A 16,632-nucleotide genomic window follows, 5' to 3' on the forward strand; every position below is an offset into this window, starting at 1 on the left:
CTGGGGCTGAGAAAAAAGAAAAACAAACCCGGGCATGCCCCATAGTTAAAACATTCCTGGGAACAGCTTGACCATAAAGATAAAGAGGAATGTGAGGACATAACAGGGCTATCTGAACTGAGTCAACAACTCATAGAACTCTGACATCCTGCACGTACATGTAATTTTTCTGCTGATGTTTGAATAAGCCAATAGCATGTCGCTATGCTGAATTCCACACCCCTAAGCTCCTTACCCCATAAAAACCCCTAGCTTTCGAGCCTGTGGCCAACATCCGTTATCTCCTGTGTGGGATGCATGTTGGTCCGGAACCCCATCATTAAACTACCTTGTGTGTTTACATCAAAGACGGTCTATTCGTGATTTTTTGGGTTTTGGGTGCACACCAAATCGGGAATTGAGTGGGGGTTTCCCCACTAGGTTCTATCAATATGACATATGGACACTGTAACATCTATCTCTCCAAGACCACCTAGCTTCTCTTTGTGTTTCTGTGTTTTACACCCTGCATTCTTTCGACCCCCAGCAGACATACTGCAAATCACTAGTACCTGCTGCTTCCATCCTGTGTTCCTCTCATAACTTTTTGTTGTCTTTCAGATCTTAGCCGGAGCTTCAGACCGTGTCTCTAGTCCCTCTAGAACGTTAACAATCATCAGGATTTCTGAATTCAAGACTGAATTGGAGAGGCCAAACCTACTCCATCTTGGGACCAGCCTCCATCTTCAAGAAAAGAAAAAAGCAGAACTCAAGCTGCACCAAAATACCAGAAAGGACCCCATGGCTTGTCCTTGGCCAGAGTTAATCCCTAGCTACTTCCTAGCAACAGTTAATCAAAGATTAGTTTGATTGTTTCAGATGTACTTTCAAACTGTTTGTGATCAAATGCACGATTCAGGGCACCCAACTATTGGCTTATAGTCATTCTATTAGATGCTTGCCAGACTGGACAACCCCTCCCTCGCTTTGAAAGAACCTAGTGGGGAAACCCCCACTCAATTTCCATTCGGAGCGCACCCAAGAATCACGAACAGACAACCATCTTGATGTAAAAGCATGAGGTAGTTTAATGACGGAGCTCCGGGCCGACATATATCTCCCTCAGGAGACAGAGGTGTCGACCACATGGTGGAGCCATAATGGCAGAGCTCCGGTTCGAAACGTATCTCACACAGGAGACAGTGGTTTCGACTCTGACGCTTGGAAGCTAGGGATTTTTATAGAAAAGGGATGGGGCTGGGGGAGGAATTGGCGAGGTTTCACATGATTGGTTCATTTAAACATCAACAGACTGTCAGAAGGGCGGGAGATAGGGGGGCATGTCCTGGCCTGTTCTGCTATGTTCTCAGCCCCAGGTTTCAAAGCTCACAAACAACTCTTTGGGCTATTTGACATAAATTACATGAATCACATGTCTCAAGTTTTATTTCCTTTCAGCTTTTATTTTTCTATAAAAACTTGTTCTACTGAGGGTTCAGGGCTGCTCCGCCTTCTCTTTCTGTCCTGCTGTGTTAAGGTCGATTTGGAGGAGAGCCCGAGCCTGAGCCCGAAATAAACCCTAACATCGGAGACGGATCCTTGGTGGTTTGGGAAGGTTCAAGCTTCCTGGCACGACAAACCAAGGTCCTGCACTACGCCTCGCTTCCGGGAAGTGAGTCAAGCACCGGTCGCACGTTATACACGTCACTTCCTCCTGGAACCCGGATAAAGAAGTTCCCAGATTACTGTCACTGCTCCCAACCGCTGCACTACAGACATGGCTCTGCCACCTTTTTTCGCCCAGAGCCGTCAGGGACCTCCCCCTCCGCAGCCACCGCCTTCCGCTCCATTCGGCTGTCCGCCCCCGCCGCTGCCCTCTCCGGCTTTCCCGCCGCCCCTTCCCCAGCGACCCGGCCCCTTCCCGGGGGCTTCCGCCCCCTTCCTCCAGCCTCCGCTGGCCCTGCAGCCCCGCGCGCCAGCCGAGGCCTCCCGCGGCGGTGGCGGTGGCGGCGCCTTCTTCCCGGTGCCACCCCCACCGCTGCCGCCGCCGCCGCCGCAGTGCCGGCCCTTCCCGGGGCCCGACGCCGTCGAGCGTCCACGGCCACCGCCTCCAGGTCCCGGGCCGCCCTGGAGCCCGCGCTGGGCGGAGGCGCCGCCGCCGCCCGACGTGCTCGGAGACGCGGCCCTGCAGCGCCTGCGTGATCGGCAGTGGCTGGAGGCGGTGTTCGGGAACCCCCGGCGGCCCGGTGGCCTCCGGACCCCGCGCACACCCGCCGGGCCCAGCCTGGGTGAAGTCCGCGCGCGGTTGCGTTCCGCTTTGCGTTTGGTGCGGCGGCTACGCAGCTTGGGGCAGTCCCTGCGCGAGGCTGAGGCCGACGGAGCAGCCTGGGCCTCCCTGCACGCTCAGGCGGCGCCACTACGAGCGGAGCTAGCGGAGCGGCTGCAGCCGCTGGCCCAGGCCGCCTATGTGGGCGAGGCGCGACGGAGGCTGGAGAGGGTCCGGCGCCGCCGGCTGCGGCTTCGTGAGAGGGCCCGGGATCGGGAGGCTGAGCGGGAGGCGGAGGCCGCGCAGGCCACGGAACGGGAGCAGGAGATTGACCGCTGGAGGGTGAAGTGCGTGCAGGAAGTGGAGGAAAAGAAGCGGGTGAGAACCAGTATGCGCTCGGTGGTTGGAGCTGTGGTGTCTGGAACTCGAATCTGCGTGCTAGTTAACTTGTATGCTTATCCGCGAAAGCTAGCCTTTGCCACTTCTTTGCTCTGTATTCCTTGTTGACGATGTGTGGTGCATAAAACTCTAGAATTTGGACTATAAAGTCCCTTAAACACGCGACAGGTTTACACTGGTGCATTTCTGGGAGGACACACCTCTTGTGTCCTGCTTCAAAGTTGGATCCACTTACTGAAGATGCAGAGCAGTATCTTTTATACTGTCCTAAAGCATGCAAATGTAGAGGACTTGGACCACACCTAGAAACCTTTATAACATAATTGGCTGATGAGGTTGATAATAGTTCTCTCCCGGGTTCATTTGTTTTGGTTTGATACTATGAATACCAGTGTATCCGGTGGAGTGGGTCTGTCTGGATCAGGTGTTTCCAGGTACTTGGCCTCTTACTCAAATGATTGAATTAAGGACTCACACAAAATTGTAAAAATAGCAGGAAAACTATATTCAAAAACAATGCAGTAAGTAGCAAGTGCAGATTAGAAAGGAAAACACTGTCAACAGATTGGCAGCCACAAGGCCCATGAGATACTCCGGTTATTTTTGGAGAGTGTGCATAGCCCGGTCCCACTGGTCTCTCAGGTTGCTGTGCTGTTTTGTCCATGCCTTCCTTACCCCTGTTCAGTACTCATATCTATAGTAGACACTACACTAGTGTCCTGCACACAATCCCGAGGAATTCATTACCCTAATTTTACAGACTGAGACTTAAAGCAGCTAACTTGACAGCAGTCACACAAGCCTGTATACCAATATTACCTCAGATTTAGTCCCAAGTTGTATGACTTCAAAGCTTGTCTGTCTCATGTTCTTCAGTAGAACCCGGGAGAAAGTAGGATTTGCCAAGTGTAGGTTGAAGACATCCTCATTTCCTTTGAATGCTATTACTATTGTTATTGTTGTTTCAGAGTTATTTATTTTGGGTTTTGTGATTGTTTTGCCTGTGTGTGTATGTGCACTGCATATGTGCCTCCTGCCTATGGGGTCAGAAGAGGACATTGGATCCCCTGGAACTAGAGTTACAGATGGTGATGAACCATCTGTATGGGTGCTGGGAATTGAACCCTGGTCCTTTGTAAGAGTCACAAGTGCTCTTAATTGCAGACCCATTATTCTAGTTTATATATATGTTAGTTTTATTTATATATACATATATTTGTTAGTTTTTGAAAATATAATTACATAATTTCCCCCATTCTCTTTCTTCCCTCCAGCCTCTCAATGCATCTCCCTTGTTCTCTCTCAAGTTCATGGCCTCTCTTTCTTTACTTATTGTTACATGTATACATAAATACAACCTGACTAGTACATTTAATGTTACTTGTATGTATATGATTTCAGGGCTGACCACTAATAATGAATTGAGGTGCTCATCCCTGGGGAAAACGGTTTCTCTTGCTCTCGGCGTTTCCCAGTTGCCCATAGTTGGCTGAGGGTCTTGGAGCTGCTCCACTTCTGTGCTAGCATGTCTGTTGGTTTTCAGGTGTTGTTGTTTCTGTGCTAGCATGTCTGTTGGTGGTTTTCAGGTGTTGTTGTTTCTGTGCTAGCATGTCTGTTGGTTTTCAGGTGTTGTTGTTTCTGTGCTAGCATGTCTGTTGGTGGTTTTCAGGTGTTGTTGTTTCTGTGCTAGCATGTCTGTTGGTGGGTTTCAGGTGTTGTTGTTTCTGTGCTAGCATGTCTGTTGGTGGGTTTCAGGTGTTGTTGTTTCTGTGCTAGCATGTCTATTGGTGGTTTTCAGGTGTTGTTGTTTCTGTGCTAGCATGTCTATTGGTGGTTTTCAGGTGTTGTTGTTTCTGTGCTAGCATGTCTGTTGGTGGTTTTCAGGTGTTGTTGTTTCTGTGCTAGCATGTCTGTTGGTGGGTTTCAGGTGTTGTTGTTTCTGTGCTAGCATGTCTGTTGGTGGGTTTCAGGTGTTGTTGTTTCTGTGCTAGCATGTCTGTTGGTGGGTTTCAGGTGTTGTTGTTTCTGTGCTAGCATGTCTATTGGTGGTTTTCAGGTGTTGTTGTTTCTGTGCTAGCATGTCTGTTGGTGGTTTTCAGGTGGTGTTGTTTCTGTGCTAGCATGTCTGTTGGTGGTTTTCAGGTGTTGTTGTTTCTGTGCTAGCATGTCTGTTGGTGGTTTTCAGGTGTTGTTGAGACAGTGCTGAGGGCCCTTCTGCCCTTCCTACTTTGTACAGTCAGCAAGCACTCATTTTAGGTAGGGTTTCTAGTGCTGGGATAAAATGCCATGAGCAAAAGCAACTTGAAGATAAGGGTTCATCTCACTTCCACATCCACATCCCAGTGTATCATTAAAGCCAGTCAGGGCAGGAACCTGGAGGCAGGAGCTGACACAGAGGCCATGGAGAAATGTTGCTTGCTAGCTTGCTCTCCATGGTTTGCTCAGGTGCTTTCTTATATGCCTAGTACCACCTGCCCAAGGGTAGAATCACCCACAGTTTTACTGGGCCCTCCCACATCAGTCACTAATTAAGAAAATGCACCATAGGTTTGCCCAGTGGCCGCTCTGGTGGTGGAGCTGGGGATGGCTTCTCAATTGAGTTTCCTTCTTCCCAAAGGACTCTAGCTTGTGTTAAGTTGACATAAAACTAGCCAGCACAATCTCCCTTTTTCCAGTGTCTACCACTGCCCTATAGGCCAATATGGCATTGCTGGAAAGTGTATTGATAGATTTAGCATTGTACCTCAGGAATGTCAGCACAAGGGAGGCAATACTTTAGTCTGAAAAAATTTAGTCGCCGGGCAGTGGTGGCACATGCCTTTAATCCCAGTAATTGGGAGGCAGAGGCAGGGAGATTTCTGAGTTTGAGGCCAGCCTGGTCTACAGAGTGAGTTCCAGGACAGCCAGAGCTACACAAACAAACAAACAAAAAAAGCAGTAGATCCAGCCAAGGGTAGTTTTCCTAGCAGAAGACTGAAGGCATGGTCATTGGCTGTAATGCTGGAATTGCAGGCACTTATATAAGACAGATGGGAGAGAGAACTAAGTGAGCAGATGAGGATATGGAAGGCAAATAAATCCTAGGAAGATTGGCCTCCTATGTGTGAAAGATGATTGTGTGGAAGCTGTCTTTAGGAGCAGTGAAGGGCAAACTTAAGAGTATTACTTAAGAGGCATTGTAGAGTCCTAGGCTTTTCCAGTTCCATTCCTTACCCTCCTTGGGAGCCGGATCTTTCAGGACTGTTAATTTGCATTTTTAGAGTTCCAGGTTGACAAGGTAAATTAGATTCAGGCATTCCCTGTACCATCCCTTAGGAAACACTGAGGAACAAGGGCTCAGTACAGACACTGAAGCTACTGCAGAGAGGGTCTCCTTAAGGAAGGTTATGTGGAACTGGGTGGGGTGGCTCACAACTGTGCTCCCAGCACTCAGGAGGCTGAGGCAGGGGAAGTGCTGCAGTTTGAAGCCTGCCTGGCCTACAGAGTGAGATCATCTCTCAGAGATAAACAAAAGCAAAAAAGGGGAGACATCTGTATGACCAGCTGGGAGAGGCGGATCACACCTGTGGGAGGCTGAAGTAAGATATCTCTCTTTTAGTCCAATACAAGGCTCTTTCTCTTACATTAGTAAAATATACAGGAAGAACAATTATGAAAACTATCAGGTAAAGTTACATTCACAATGTCCAGTTCATTTATATTTAGCAGCCTTGGAGAAAGTACTCTACTATCTGTCCTGTCTTGATGAGTTCAACGTTCTGCACTTAAATCACTTTCTATCACAACTCACATTTACCAACCTATAAATATTGAATCCTAAGCAACTTAAGCTTAGTTATGAGACTGTAACTACCTAGTCTTCAGCCCCGTGAGAGACCTGAGACGGAATAGATACTACTTGAGTGAACAGGAAATTAAATTTTGGAAGCAAGCAGCTTCCAGAACTATAGAAATGACAGATACAGCGACATCCAAGGCTCCACTGCTACATGGGAGTATCTATCTTTGGTCTTCTGTCCCAACATAGGACAGACCTTTCTGTGAAGCAAGAATCATGAAAGACTTGCCTACCTTTTCCTTGCAAGTCTGGCAGTTGGCTGCTTCTGTGTTCTGCTTGCCCGCAGCTTGGACAGCATGCTGTCTGCAGTAAAGACAAGGGCAGGTTCTTGCCCAGTGGCAGCTTGCCAAATTTGAGACAAACTCAATATGAAGGGTCTTTGATGCTCATCATCTTATTTGAAGTAGAATAGGGGTGCTGCCAGGAAGAGTCATGTTTCACTGTCATGAAAGGCCTTTATTAATAAAACATCTAAAATTCCATATTCTGTAAATCTCTGAGGTGTTTTGAAGATCATTATCTGTAGTATATCTGAATAGGAAATGTTGCTTGTTTCTAGCTAGTTACTATCTGTTCAACTTTGAAAAATCTACAGGAGGCTAAAGAAAGCTTATTTTTGTAATATATTAAACTAGTACCTAACATAATTATAAGTTTGACTGACTACTAAGTTGTATTTCTTTATTTTTTTTTAAGTTTAGAATAGAGTTTATTTAGGGCATGGGGAGGGGAGTTAGGAGGGTAGTAGAGGTGGGGAAAGACAGAGAGAAGAGAGTAGAGAAGTAGAGGCCGGCCATGGCCACGTGGAAAGAGGGGGAAGGGGATGGGGAGAGAAGGGGAGCAAGGGAGAGAGGAGAGGAGAGAGTAAGAGCAAGTCGGATTCCTTATTATCCTAAACAGTTTGCAGTAACAGCTTACAACAGGACTAGCACTTCACATTGCATTCAAATAAGTTGCATAGGTACAATACCTTTAATGAGTTAAAACATAGATACAGTATTTGTAGCAAAAATAACCTTAAATTTGTATCACTATACAGAATCCATACGAAATATAAAATATTTTGTCTTGTAATGCTGTTTAGTCTAAAAGTAGATTCAGTAATCTGCCCTTTTATCTTTGCATTCCTTCTCTCTACCTCTTCCTGTAACACTAGGTAGGAGGGAAAGAAGGAAAAAGAGAAAGAGATCTCTGAATCTAACTTCCTTTACTTTGTTTCCTCTCTGTAATAATAGTTCCTGAGGCCTCTCTAGCCAACAAGATTTATTGGCCATGTAGAGGTATTTCTTAGCCAGCCTTACAGCCAGTCCCATGTAGAGGGATCAGCATTTACCACCTGCTTTGTTCTTCTAGTTTCTTTCTTCATGTCTGCAGCCAGAATTTTCAGGGTGTCCCCCGGTCAAATCTGATCTTTATTCATTTTAATAGAATCCATAGCTTTTTATCTGCTGTTGAAACAAAGACAAAACTCTTCTCTAATGCAACACACTTCCATTCCGAGGTCAATACATACCTAGGCGGGCTTCATTCTCTGTCCTTTCCTAAGTCCAGTGCTTTTCATTCAGCGGCTGTGCCACGTGTCTCATTGACATTTAAGTTTTAATTCAATAGCATCATGTAATCTGTCTTTGGGAGATCCTATATTTTCTGTTTTATGAGCATCTCCTTTAGAGCATAGCTAGATCCTTTTACAATGCCTGACCTGTAGGGTTGTAAGGTATATCTGTAACATGTTTTATGCCATAATGTCTAAGAAAGTGTTACTTTCTACTGTATACATATGTTGGGGCATCATCAGCTTCAATCTGCAAAGACATCTCCAAAATAGCCATCATTTATAAATGGGTGACCTCAGAATTGTCCTTTTCAGAATTCAAGGCAAAGCCCATTGGAATTGTATCAGTTATATATCAGCATATATACATATTTTAAAATTTCAAACTCTACAAAATGAAGCACATAGCTATTGTATGACATTGCTCTAAGGTGGCCTCACATAGACTCTGTACTCTTAATTCAGAATATCACATCTCTATGAGTTGCCATTTTAGTTCTTCAAGCTTTTGTGGATTTTTCTCATGTTGAATCCTCTGATCTTTGTTCTGTGGCCTGTAACCTAGCATCCCATCTTTCAGTCCTTATCTAAGTCTACTTTATTTTGATCTTAAAGAGCATATATAAAATGACAGTCATCTCTGAACATAGGATTATTTACTTGTATGCTGATAATGAAAACAGAACTCTGTGGGCTGCAGATGCCCCCATGTGCTTTCCCTGTGCTCACTGTGTTTTCTGTTTTTTAACACAGAAAATATTTTCTTCTTAATCTCTAACTCCTTCCTTTGGAAACCTATAATTTTCAAACTTTTTTTCTATGAACACAGGCTTACCTGACCAGAGACTCGTCTGTGCTTGGGATTTCAGCTTCTCTGTTTGGGCCTGGCTTCTGCACACCTTTAGGGTTCTCTGACTATCCTTAAAGGGTGACCGGCCCCAGGGGCAGTCTCTCTGTGCCATGAGTCATTCACTAGATTTTCAGCCCTCCGCCTGACTGGCCTCAGCATGGCCTGTGTTCCTGTGGTCATCTTGGGCCCATGTGCCACAATGGGCTGGGCTCCTGTTTGTCAGCTCACACTAAGGCTGCCAAACTTTACAGTGGCTTCAGCTCCAACCCCTCCATCCCCACAAGTGCAGTCTTTAGGAAGTTTTACCACCGCGTAGGGCCTTGCCTCCCACTCAGAGCAGCATGAGGCTCTGGGGAGTCCTTGCCTTTTGGGCCCTACCCGGTGCCTCTGGTTCCTGCTCCCTACCAGCAGCCACTTTAATATGAAGCGGGGAGGTGTTAAATAGGGGAATGTGTGTCTAAAGGAACCCTGCTTTGGTATGATGTGGGCAGGGGTCTTCTGTTCCTGTTCCTGTGGAGTGCTCGTTCAGCCTTCCACCCAGGACTTCTCTTAACCCTTAAGCTTTGATTTCTAGCCCCATGTTGGGTACCAAATGTAAAACTAGGAACTTTTCTATGTGTGCCCTTGCTTTCAATAATGACGCAGAGACCTTTATAATTAAAAGCTTTATAAATTATTAAAGGCACTACAGCTGAGCTGATTCCGATCTATTGTAAGCCACCTGTGCTGACCTGGCCTACTTCCCAGCCAGGTGGTCCGTTGCCTACCTGTCACCTTGTTCTCACTTTGGCCTCCTTCAGAAATGTCCCAAATGTGCCTTCCCAGGCCCCGCCTGAGATCCTCTCCCTGTCTCTGGGCTCAGAAGTTCTGCCATTTCCTCTCCTGCCTACCTATAGGCTGTTCAGCTCATTCTTGACCAATTAGAAGATGGTGGAGAACAGCATTTTATAAAATACTGAGTCAGGAGACGCTTCATAATAATGACAGTGCCGAAGTCCAGACTGCAACCAGATCTGTAGGTACAGAAATCGGCATTAGAAAACCGTGCACAAAAACATCCTCCAGCAAAGATGCAAAGATAGGAGTTCAGTGAAGGCCAGCGTGGGCTGCATAGGGGTAGTCTCTGCGCAAAGCAGCAACACAGTTGTATAATTGATCAGCAAAAGGAAAGAAGCCCTTGGGCAGAGCCACTGTATCATGCTACACCTAGGCAATTGAAATATAAATTCAGTAGGCTGTGGTGTGCATGGCTGGGTCCTCTGAAATCTTGTCTCCAGGGAGGTCTGAGCTCTCAGGTGGTTCCTCTTACAAGTCCTTGTGCGCTTTTTCCCCTCCAGGAGCAGGAACTCAAAGCAGCTGCTGATGGGGTCTTAGCTGAAGTAAGGAAAAAGCAATCAGACACCAAAAGGATGGTGGACATTCTGCGTGCTTTAGAGAAGCTGAGGAAACTGAGGAAAGAAGCTGCAGCAAGGAAAGGTAAGAACAGCTCGTACTCACCAACCGGTTGGTCCGATTGGTACTACGCCTCGGCCTCCCGTGTAGGTCAGAGGCCTGTGGCCTCACTGAGGGTTTGTTAGGGCAGTTGTTTGTAAGGGAGAAGATTAATAGTTGCTGTTTGAAGCTCTTTATCTTATGGAGAACAAAACAGAAGCCCCCCCCCCGTTTGTTTGTTTGTTTGTTTGTTTATTTGTTTGCTTGTTTTATGGTGATTTCAGGTTTTAGTGTGGTCTGCTAAATGAACAGCAATGGCATTCTTACTGAGACAGAAACAGGAGGAAGTCTGGAGTTAATTGTTTGATTTTTAAGGGACTTATAGTCTATCCTGGATGAGAGTTCATCAGTAAGGGGTTGGGGATGGCTAAGTGTGTAAGAGTACCTGCATTGGAATCCCCAGTACCCATGCAAACGGCCAGGTGTGGTTATATGAACCTGTATTCCCAGTGCTTAGACAGGAGGATGGGTGGCACTTGCTGGGTGCCAGCCCAGCTCCAGGTTTACTGAAAGATCCTGGTTCTCCTTTCTTTTCTTTTTCTTTTCAAGACAAGTCTCATCTTTCTAGATGACCTGGAACTCACTGTGTAGACTAGGCTGGCCTTAAACTTGTAGAGATCTTCCTGCCTCTGTCTCTCTCCTAACTACTGGGAAGCCTAAATGTTTTTATCCCCTCAGTGATTGATTGATTGATTGGTTTCTTTTTCAAGACAGGGTTTTTCTGTGTAGCCCTGGCTGTCCTGGAACTCACTCTGTAGACCAGGCTGGCCTTGAACTCAGAAATCTGCCTGCCTCTGCCTCCCGAGTGCTGGGATCAAAGGCGTGCGCCACCACACCCAGCTGATTTATTTATTTTTATTTTATGTGAATTGGTGTTTTCCCTGCATGTATGTCTGTGAGAGCGTTGAATCCTCTAGAACTGGAGTTACAGTTGTGTGCTGTCATATGGGTGCTGGGGATTGAACCTGGATCCTCTGGAAAAGCAGCCAGTGCTCTTAACTGCTGAGCCTTCTCTCCAGCACTGAGAGACCCTGTTTCAAGGGAAACAGACAAAGGGTGATAGAACAGAACACCTGATGTCCTCTGGCCTCACACTGGTGTGCATGGGATGTAAACCTGTGCACATGCCACACACACACAAGTTAGTTAGCAAGTAGCAGGAGGTGGAATGTAATGAGTGAGGGCCAAAAAGACAAACTTTTAGGAATGTCAAAGTAAGGGTTGATGAAGAAAGCAAAATAGGATGGAGCGATAGAAGGAAAAGGTAGCCTCCTAAGGGGGTGCAGACCTCCTCCTTCTTCACTGAGAATGTAGGTAAACGCTGTGTGTCTGGTGTCTGCTCTGCCCACAGCTCATGCTGCACTGCAGTGGGTGTGTGATGCACATGGCAGGCACTGCATGCACAGGTGTGCCCCTTGCTCTGCTTCGCCCTGCCTAGGATGTAAAGGCAAAGGAGCAGCCATTCGCTTCTTTTTGCACAGGGGTCTGTCCTCCTGCTTCAGCGGATGAGACTTTCGAGCACCATCTTCAGCGGCTGAGAAAGCTCATTAAAAAGCGCTCTGAACTGTATGAAGCTGAAGAGAGAGCCCTCCGAGTTATGCTAGAAGGAGAGCAGGAGGAGGAGAGGAGACGAGAACTGGAAAAGAAACAGAGAAAAGAGAAAGAGAAACTTCTACTACAGAAACGGGAAATTGAGTCCAAGTTATTCGGGGATCCAGGTAAGTTTATCTTTGCCAGTGGAGATGAGGAAAGATCTAAGTTGATAGTTCTTTATTGTCAGTAACCCAACTTAAGCCAAAAGGAAGCTCTGATTACAAGTTGAGATTCTTAACTGCATGGTGACAGTCAGGGCTGCAGAGGAGATGAGGTTTATCTTACTGTCATAATCAGCGCCTTGCGAGTGCACTCCTAACAGCAAGCAGACATGGTGACGTGCTGTGCCTTTCTCTTCCAGATGAGTTCCCACTTGCTCACCTCCTGCAGCCATTCCGGCAGTATTACCTCCAGGCTGAGCACTCCTTGCCCGCGCTCATTCAGATAAGGTCAGAAGGGCACCCTCTGCTGTCCCTTTTTCTTGGGTACGGGAAGCTCTTGAGGTCTATTGCTGTATCTTTTTTAAAAGTTCCTTTTGGGTGTGCAGTGTTGCCTAGTTTCAAGGGTGTCACCTGTATCTCTAAAGTCCTCATTAATTCTTGGAAGTCAGTGTCTCCATTTGAACAGGTAAAGAAACTGAAACTTGCCTGTGACTGCTCGCTCTGTAGATTGTGTTGTCCTTGAATTCAGAGATCTACTTGCCTCCCTTCATTGCTGGGATTAAAGGCATGCACTACCATAGCTGGTCTTGGTTTCTTAATTTTAGTGCTGAGTCAACCCAGGAACAGAAACCTTTTTCCTGAATGGTTGCCATGGAGGCGAAGGCCATGCTGACCCTGCATAATACTCTCAACTGAGCTAGCTACTTAGAGGAGCTGGGTGATTCTTAGCTGTGGAGGCTGTGACAACATCTTTTCTGCATTGAGTCTTTTGAGAAGTCAGTGATTGGATGCCCCAGGCAGTGTAAACTTGCTGCCTAGAAGCATCTCTTTGTTTTCTAGGCTCCAACATCTTAGGACCTAGGGATCTCAGAAAAATGGCTTGAAATACTGGAGACTTCTTCCAACATTCCAGCAATTTCTGAATATTGGAAAGGAATTTTCTGGCATATCGAGTTTATTTTTCAGAAAAAGTTCTAACTTCATTGCACAAGTTTTAGCCTTTAAATGATGGTAGGTAGGTTCTGTCAAGTTACGGTGAATATTGAGTCACAGAATATTAGACAGTGCATTGCTCCTGAAGGAGACAGGGCCAGGTAGACAACTGAGCCTTTTGTCTCACAGTTTTTTGTTTTTTTTGCTTTTTTTTTTTTAATGTGATTTGGATATTTTGAGTGTGTGTGTGTTTGTGTGTGTGTGTCACATGTGTGCCTGGTGGTCATGGAAGCCAGAAGAAGCCTCAGATTCTCTGAACTGGGATTACAGAGTTGTGAGCCACCATTGTAGATGCCTGAAATCCAGCCTAGTTCATCTATAAGAGTAGCCAGTGCTCATCACTGCAGCCTTTGTCTTACTTTTATTGGCTGATCACTACCTTGTTTCATGTGTCAGTTTGAAGATGCCTAATTTCATGTATGCTGTTGCTTATAAGCATTGCATTGGGGCTAACTGTACTATAATCGAGTCTAACGAAGCTTGTCTAGATTACAAGGTACCTCACAACTCGCTCACTTGTAGTAACATTAGCACTTCACCAGGACACTTGGGTGCCATTTAAAGCGTACAGTCACCAGTAAGAAGCACAAAACTGAACAACTGAACAACATGGCAGAGAGCAGACAGGAAAGGAAGGATGCTGATTTATACCAGAAAGCTAAGGGCCTTCAGCTAGGAATGTGCATTTTGGTGACAGATTTTTTTCCACTCTACATTTTTTGGTTTCCATGAAAATGCCATATGGGGTGATTTAAATTTGCTAATATAGCCAAGGGTCGTGGCTCCTGCCTGTAGCCCTTCACTTGGGAGGTGGAGGCAAGAGGATAAGGAGTTCAAGGCCAGCCCCAGCTCTGTCTCAGAAAGAGAAATTATAAACATAAAAGATGCAGATAATGAGGATCGATGTTTTTCCATAAATGTGTACATTAATGTGACTCTTGCCATGCTTTCTATTAACCCAGTTCTTTAGCAGGTTAGTACATCTGTCATTGAAAACAGTATCCTAGATATGAAATATAGTTTCTGAATATCTTGCTTGGAGAAAACCAAAAATAAACATTGTTCTTTAACCTTCTTATTAAGGCATGATTGGGATCAGTACCTGGTACCATCTGATCATCCGAAAGGCAACTCGGTTCCCCAAGGATGGGTCCTTCCTCCGCTCCCCAGCAACGACATCTGGGCAACGGCCATTCAGCTGCATTAAGATGCTCCAGGAGTGTGGTCCAGCTGGCAAGCACTGCAGCTCTAGATATTAGAGATGCGGTTGTCTCACGCTCTAGTCTTCTACACAACTTAACTCTGTGTGGCATTGTCCTAGCTGGAAAGCCTTTTTCTTTTGTTCTCTGCCCTAGGCAGGGGTACCTCTGGAGCCAGAGGTTCATAAGGTTCTTCTGGAAAGGATCTAGATGAACTGAGGTTATTAGCATGGGCTGTAGCCTTGGCTCTCTAAATCTGCCTCTGTTTTGAGAGGCTTGGTTCAATGTGGCCTGCTCATTTGTTCCAGGTTTGTTATATATTGGTGGGTAAGAACAGGCAGCACACTTGGCTACTGCTTGAAGGTGTTCACTGAGTAGAGTTAGCAGCTACTGCTCCTTATCTTCCCATACCACCTGCCCTCCAGCTCCCAGGAGCACCTACAGTTTCCAGTTTCAGTGCAGTGTGGGAGGCTGCTACTGAAGATGATGGGGCAGTGGCTGCCAGGATCACTGATGGCTTAGAACTGTTGTCCTGTGGAGAGCTTAGAAAACTTGAAGAGTTAGCAGAGCCAGGGTGGCTTGTGCTCTGACAGACAGTGCCTGTTTTCCTCATGAAAGTGCCAGTGCAAGAGTTGTGAGGGAACTAGTTGTGTGGGGCCTCCAAGAATAGAAACTTATTTCCCTGTGGGACTGTAATCTCAGTCACATGGTAGGGGCTGGATAGCTCAAGCTTCTAAAAACATCCATGTCATAAAAGCCGGGAAAAGAGCAAATATGAAAGATAAATTTTATTTTTATATTCATTAATAAGTGCTGTTGTATTTGGACATGATCAGTCATATGACATGTTATGGTTTTTGTTTTGCCTTATTCTGGGTTTTGTTATTTAATTTCCTAAAAGCTGAATAAATACCATTTTTGCTTTTTTGTTTGAGCCTTTGCCCCTGATTTATTCCCTCTCAAATCATTTGACACATTTCATCTTCACATTGCTAAAGCATTTCACTCCAAAGTTCAATTTTAATATGCAGGTGTTTGCTGCAGGAAAAATGAGTCTTCAACACAAAATTTTGTCTGCAGAATCTGACTCTGGATAGCAAGACAGGTCCCCATCAGCTTTGGAAATGATGTGGACTTGGGAGCCCTTAGGTGTAATATGCTAACACCTTTGTCCCTTTCTGTAGTCGACCGTACACTGTCCCATTTGTACATTATAGTGCTGCACTGTACAGCTAGGGAGTGGGGCTATTTTTCCCAGCATGCCTTAAGTCTGCTATGATTAGCTTCACTACCCCACAGGCCTGTGCTCCTTTGTTGAACTCTGCACTTCCTGCTATGAGATGAGGTGCAGGAGGAGACTAAAGATGGAGGGTGAGTGTTGGTGTCAGCCTTGTCACTGGATGCCAGCAACGGTGGGTAGAGACTCGGAGGGTCAGCAGCTGACTCAGAAAAGGAGGTGTTGAGTCCTGGGTGGAGAAAAGCTGTTCCCCTCTACTCTCAGAGCCAGTGAGACTTTTATAAAGTGAGTTGTTTTTGTTCAGTTTTTGTTTTCTAGGTTTCCTGGTGTGTTGCCTGCCTGTGAGTTGTAGTGGCACCAGCCACTGTTTCTTTCCAGGCTTAGAAAGATGCAGGTGACTGCTTCACCTCTGACCACACCCCCAACCTAGTTCTTTCTTCATCTTTTCAGTCATCAGAAATCGGATCAGCCCTTTACCAAATCGTTTTTTGTTTTGTTTTACTTTTTCACTTTTACCTAAATTCTCCTTATATTAAACATCAATGAATAAAATGGAGAAATAAGATTCAAAGATTAATCAGAAAGCAAACTAATTGTTAACTTATCACATTTTTAATTTTTAAAAAAATTGATTTGCTGTGTATGGGTGTTTTGCCTGTATGTGTGCTTTTGCACTACGTGCATGCCCAGGCCCAACAGGCAAAAATAGAGAGCCAGATCCCCTGGAATTGGAGTTACAGATGATTCTGAGCCGCCGTGTCGGTACTAGGGATCAAACCCTGAGTCCTCTAGAAGAGCAACCAGTACTTCTAACCACTAACCCTAGATTGATTACATTATATGAACAAAATAAAACAAAGCACACACACACTCAGGACTTGTGCGAGACTAACAGGAGCAATTGGATAAATACAGGAAGAGTAGCAGGCCGTTGGAGGAACACTTAAGTATTTAGCTGGAGTTCCTGAGCTTGTGCTGTCTGGGAGTTAGCTGCAACAAGCCAGCTGGTTTAATCACGATAAGAGCCTTCATGTCTGTGTTCATGTGACTTCTTAAAAAGCTTAGCTGGGA

The 16,632-nt window shown here is 45.8% G+C and overlaps 1 protein-coding gene across 1 annotated transcript; it reads left to right on the plus strand.

Annotated features, from left to right (window-relative positions):
• Window positions 1–1,682: 1,682 nt before the first annotated feature.
• Pdcd7 (programmed cell death 7) lies at window positions 1,683–15,258 on the plus strand. Its single transcript, NM_016688.2, has 5 exons — window positions 1,683–2,623; window positions 10,225–10,363; window positions 11,860–12,096; window positions 12,333–12,420; window positions 14,209–15,258. The coding sequence occupies exons 1-5, from the start codon at window positions 1,757–1,759 to the stop codon at window positions 14,330–14,332; spliced, it is 1,455 nt and encodes a 484-aa protein (NP_057897.2). The 5' UTR covers window positions 1,683–1,756; the 3' UTR covers window positions 14,333–15,258.
• The last annotated feature ends 1,374 nt before the right edge of the window (window positions 15,259–16,632 follow it).

The sequence above is a fragment of the Mus musculus genome, chromosome 9 (assembly GCF_000001635.26).
Source record: "Mus musculus strain C57BL/6J chromosome 9, GRCm38.p6 C57BL/6J".
In the NCBI taxonomy this organism is placed as follows: Eukaryota; Metazoa; Chordata; class Mammalia; order Rodentia; family Muridae; genus Mus; species Mus musculus.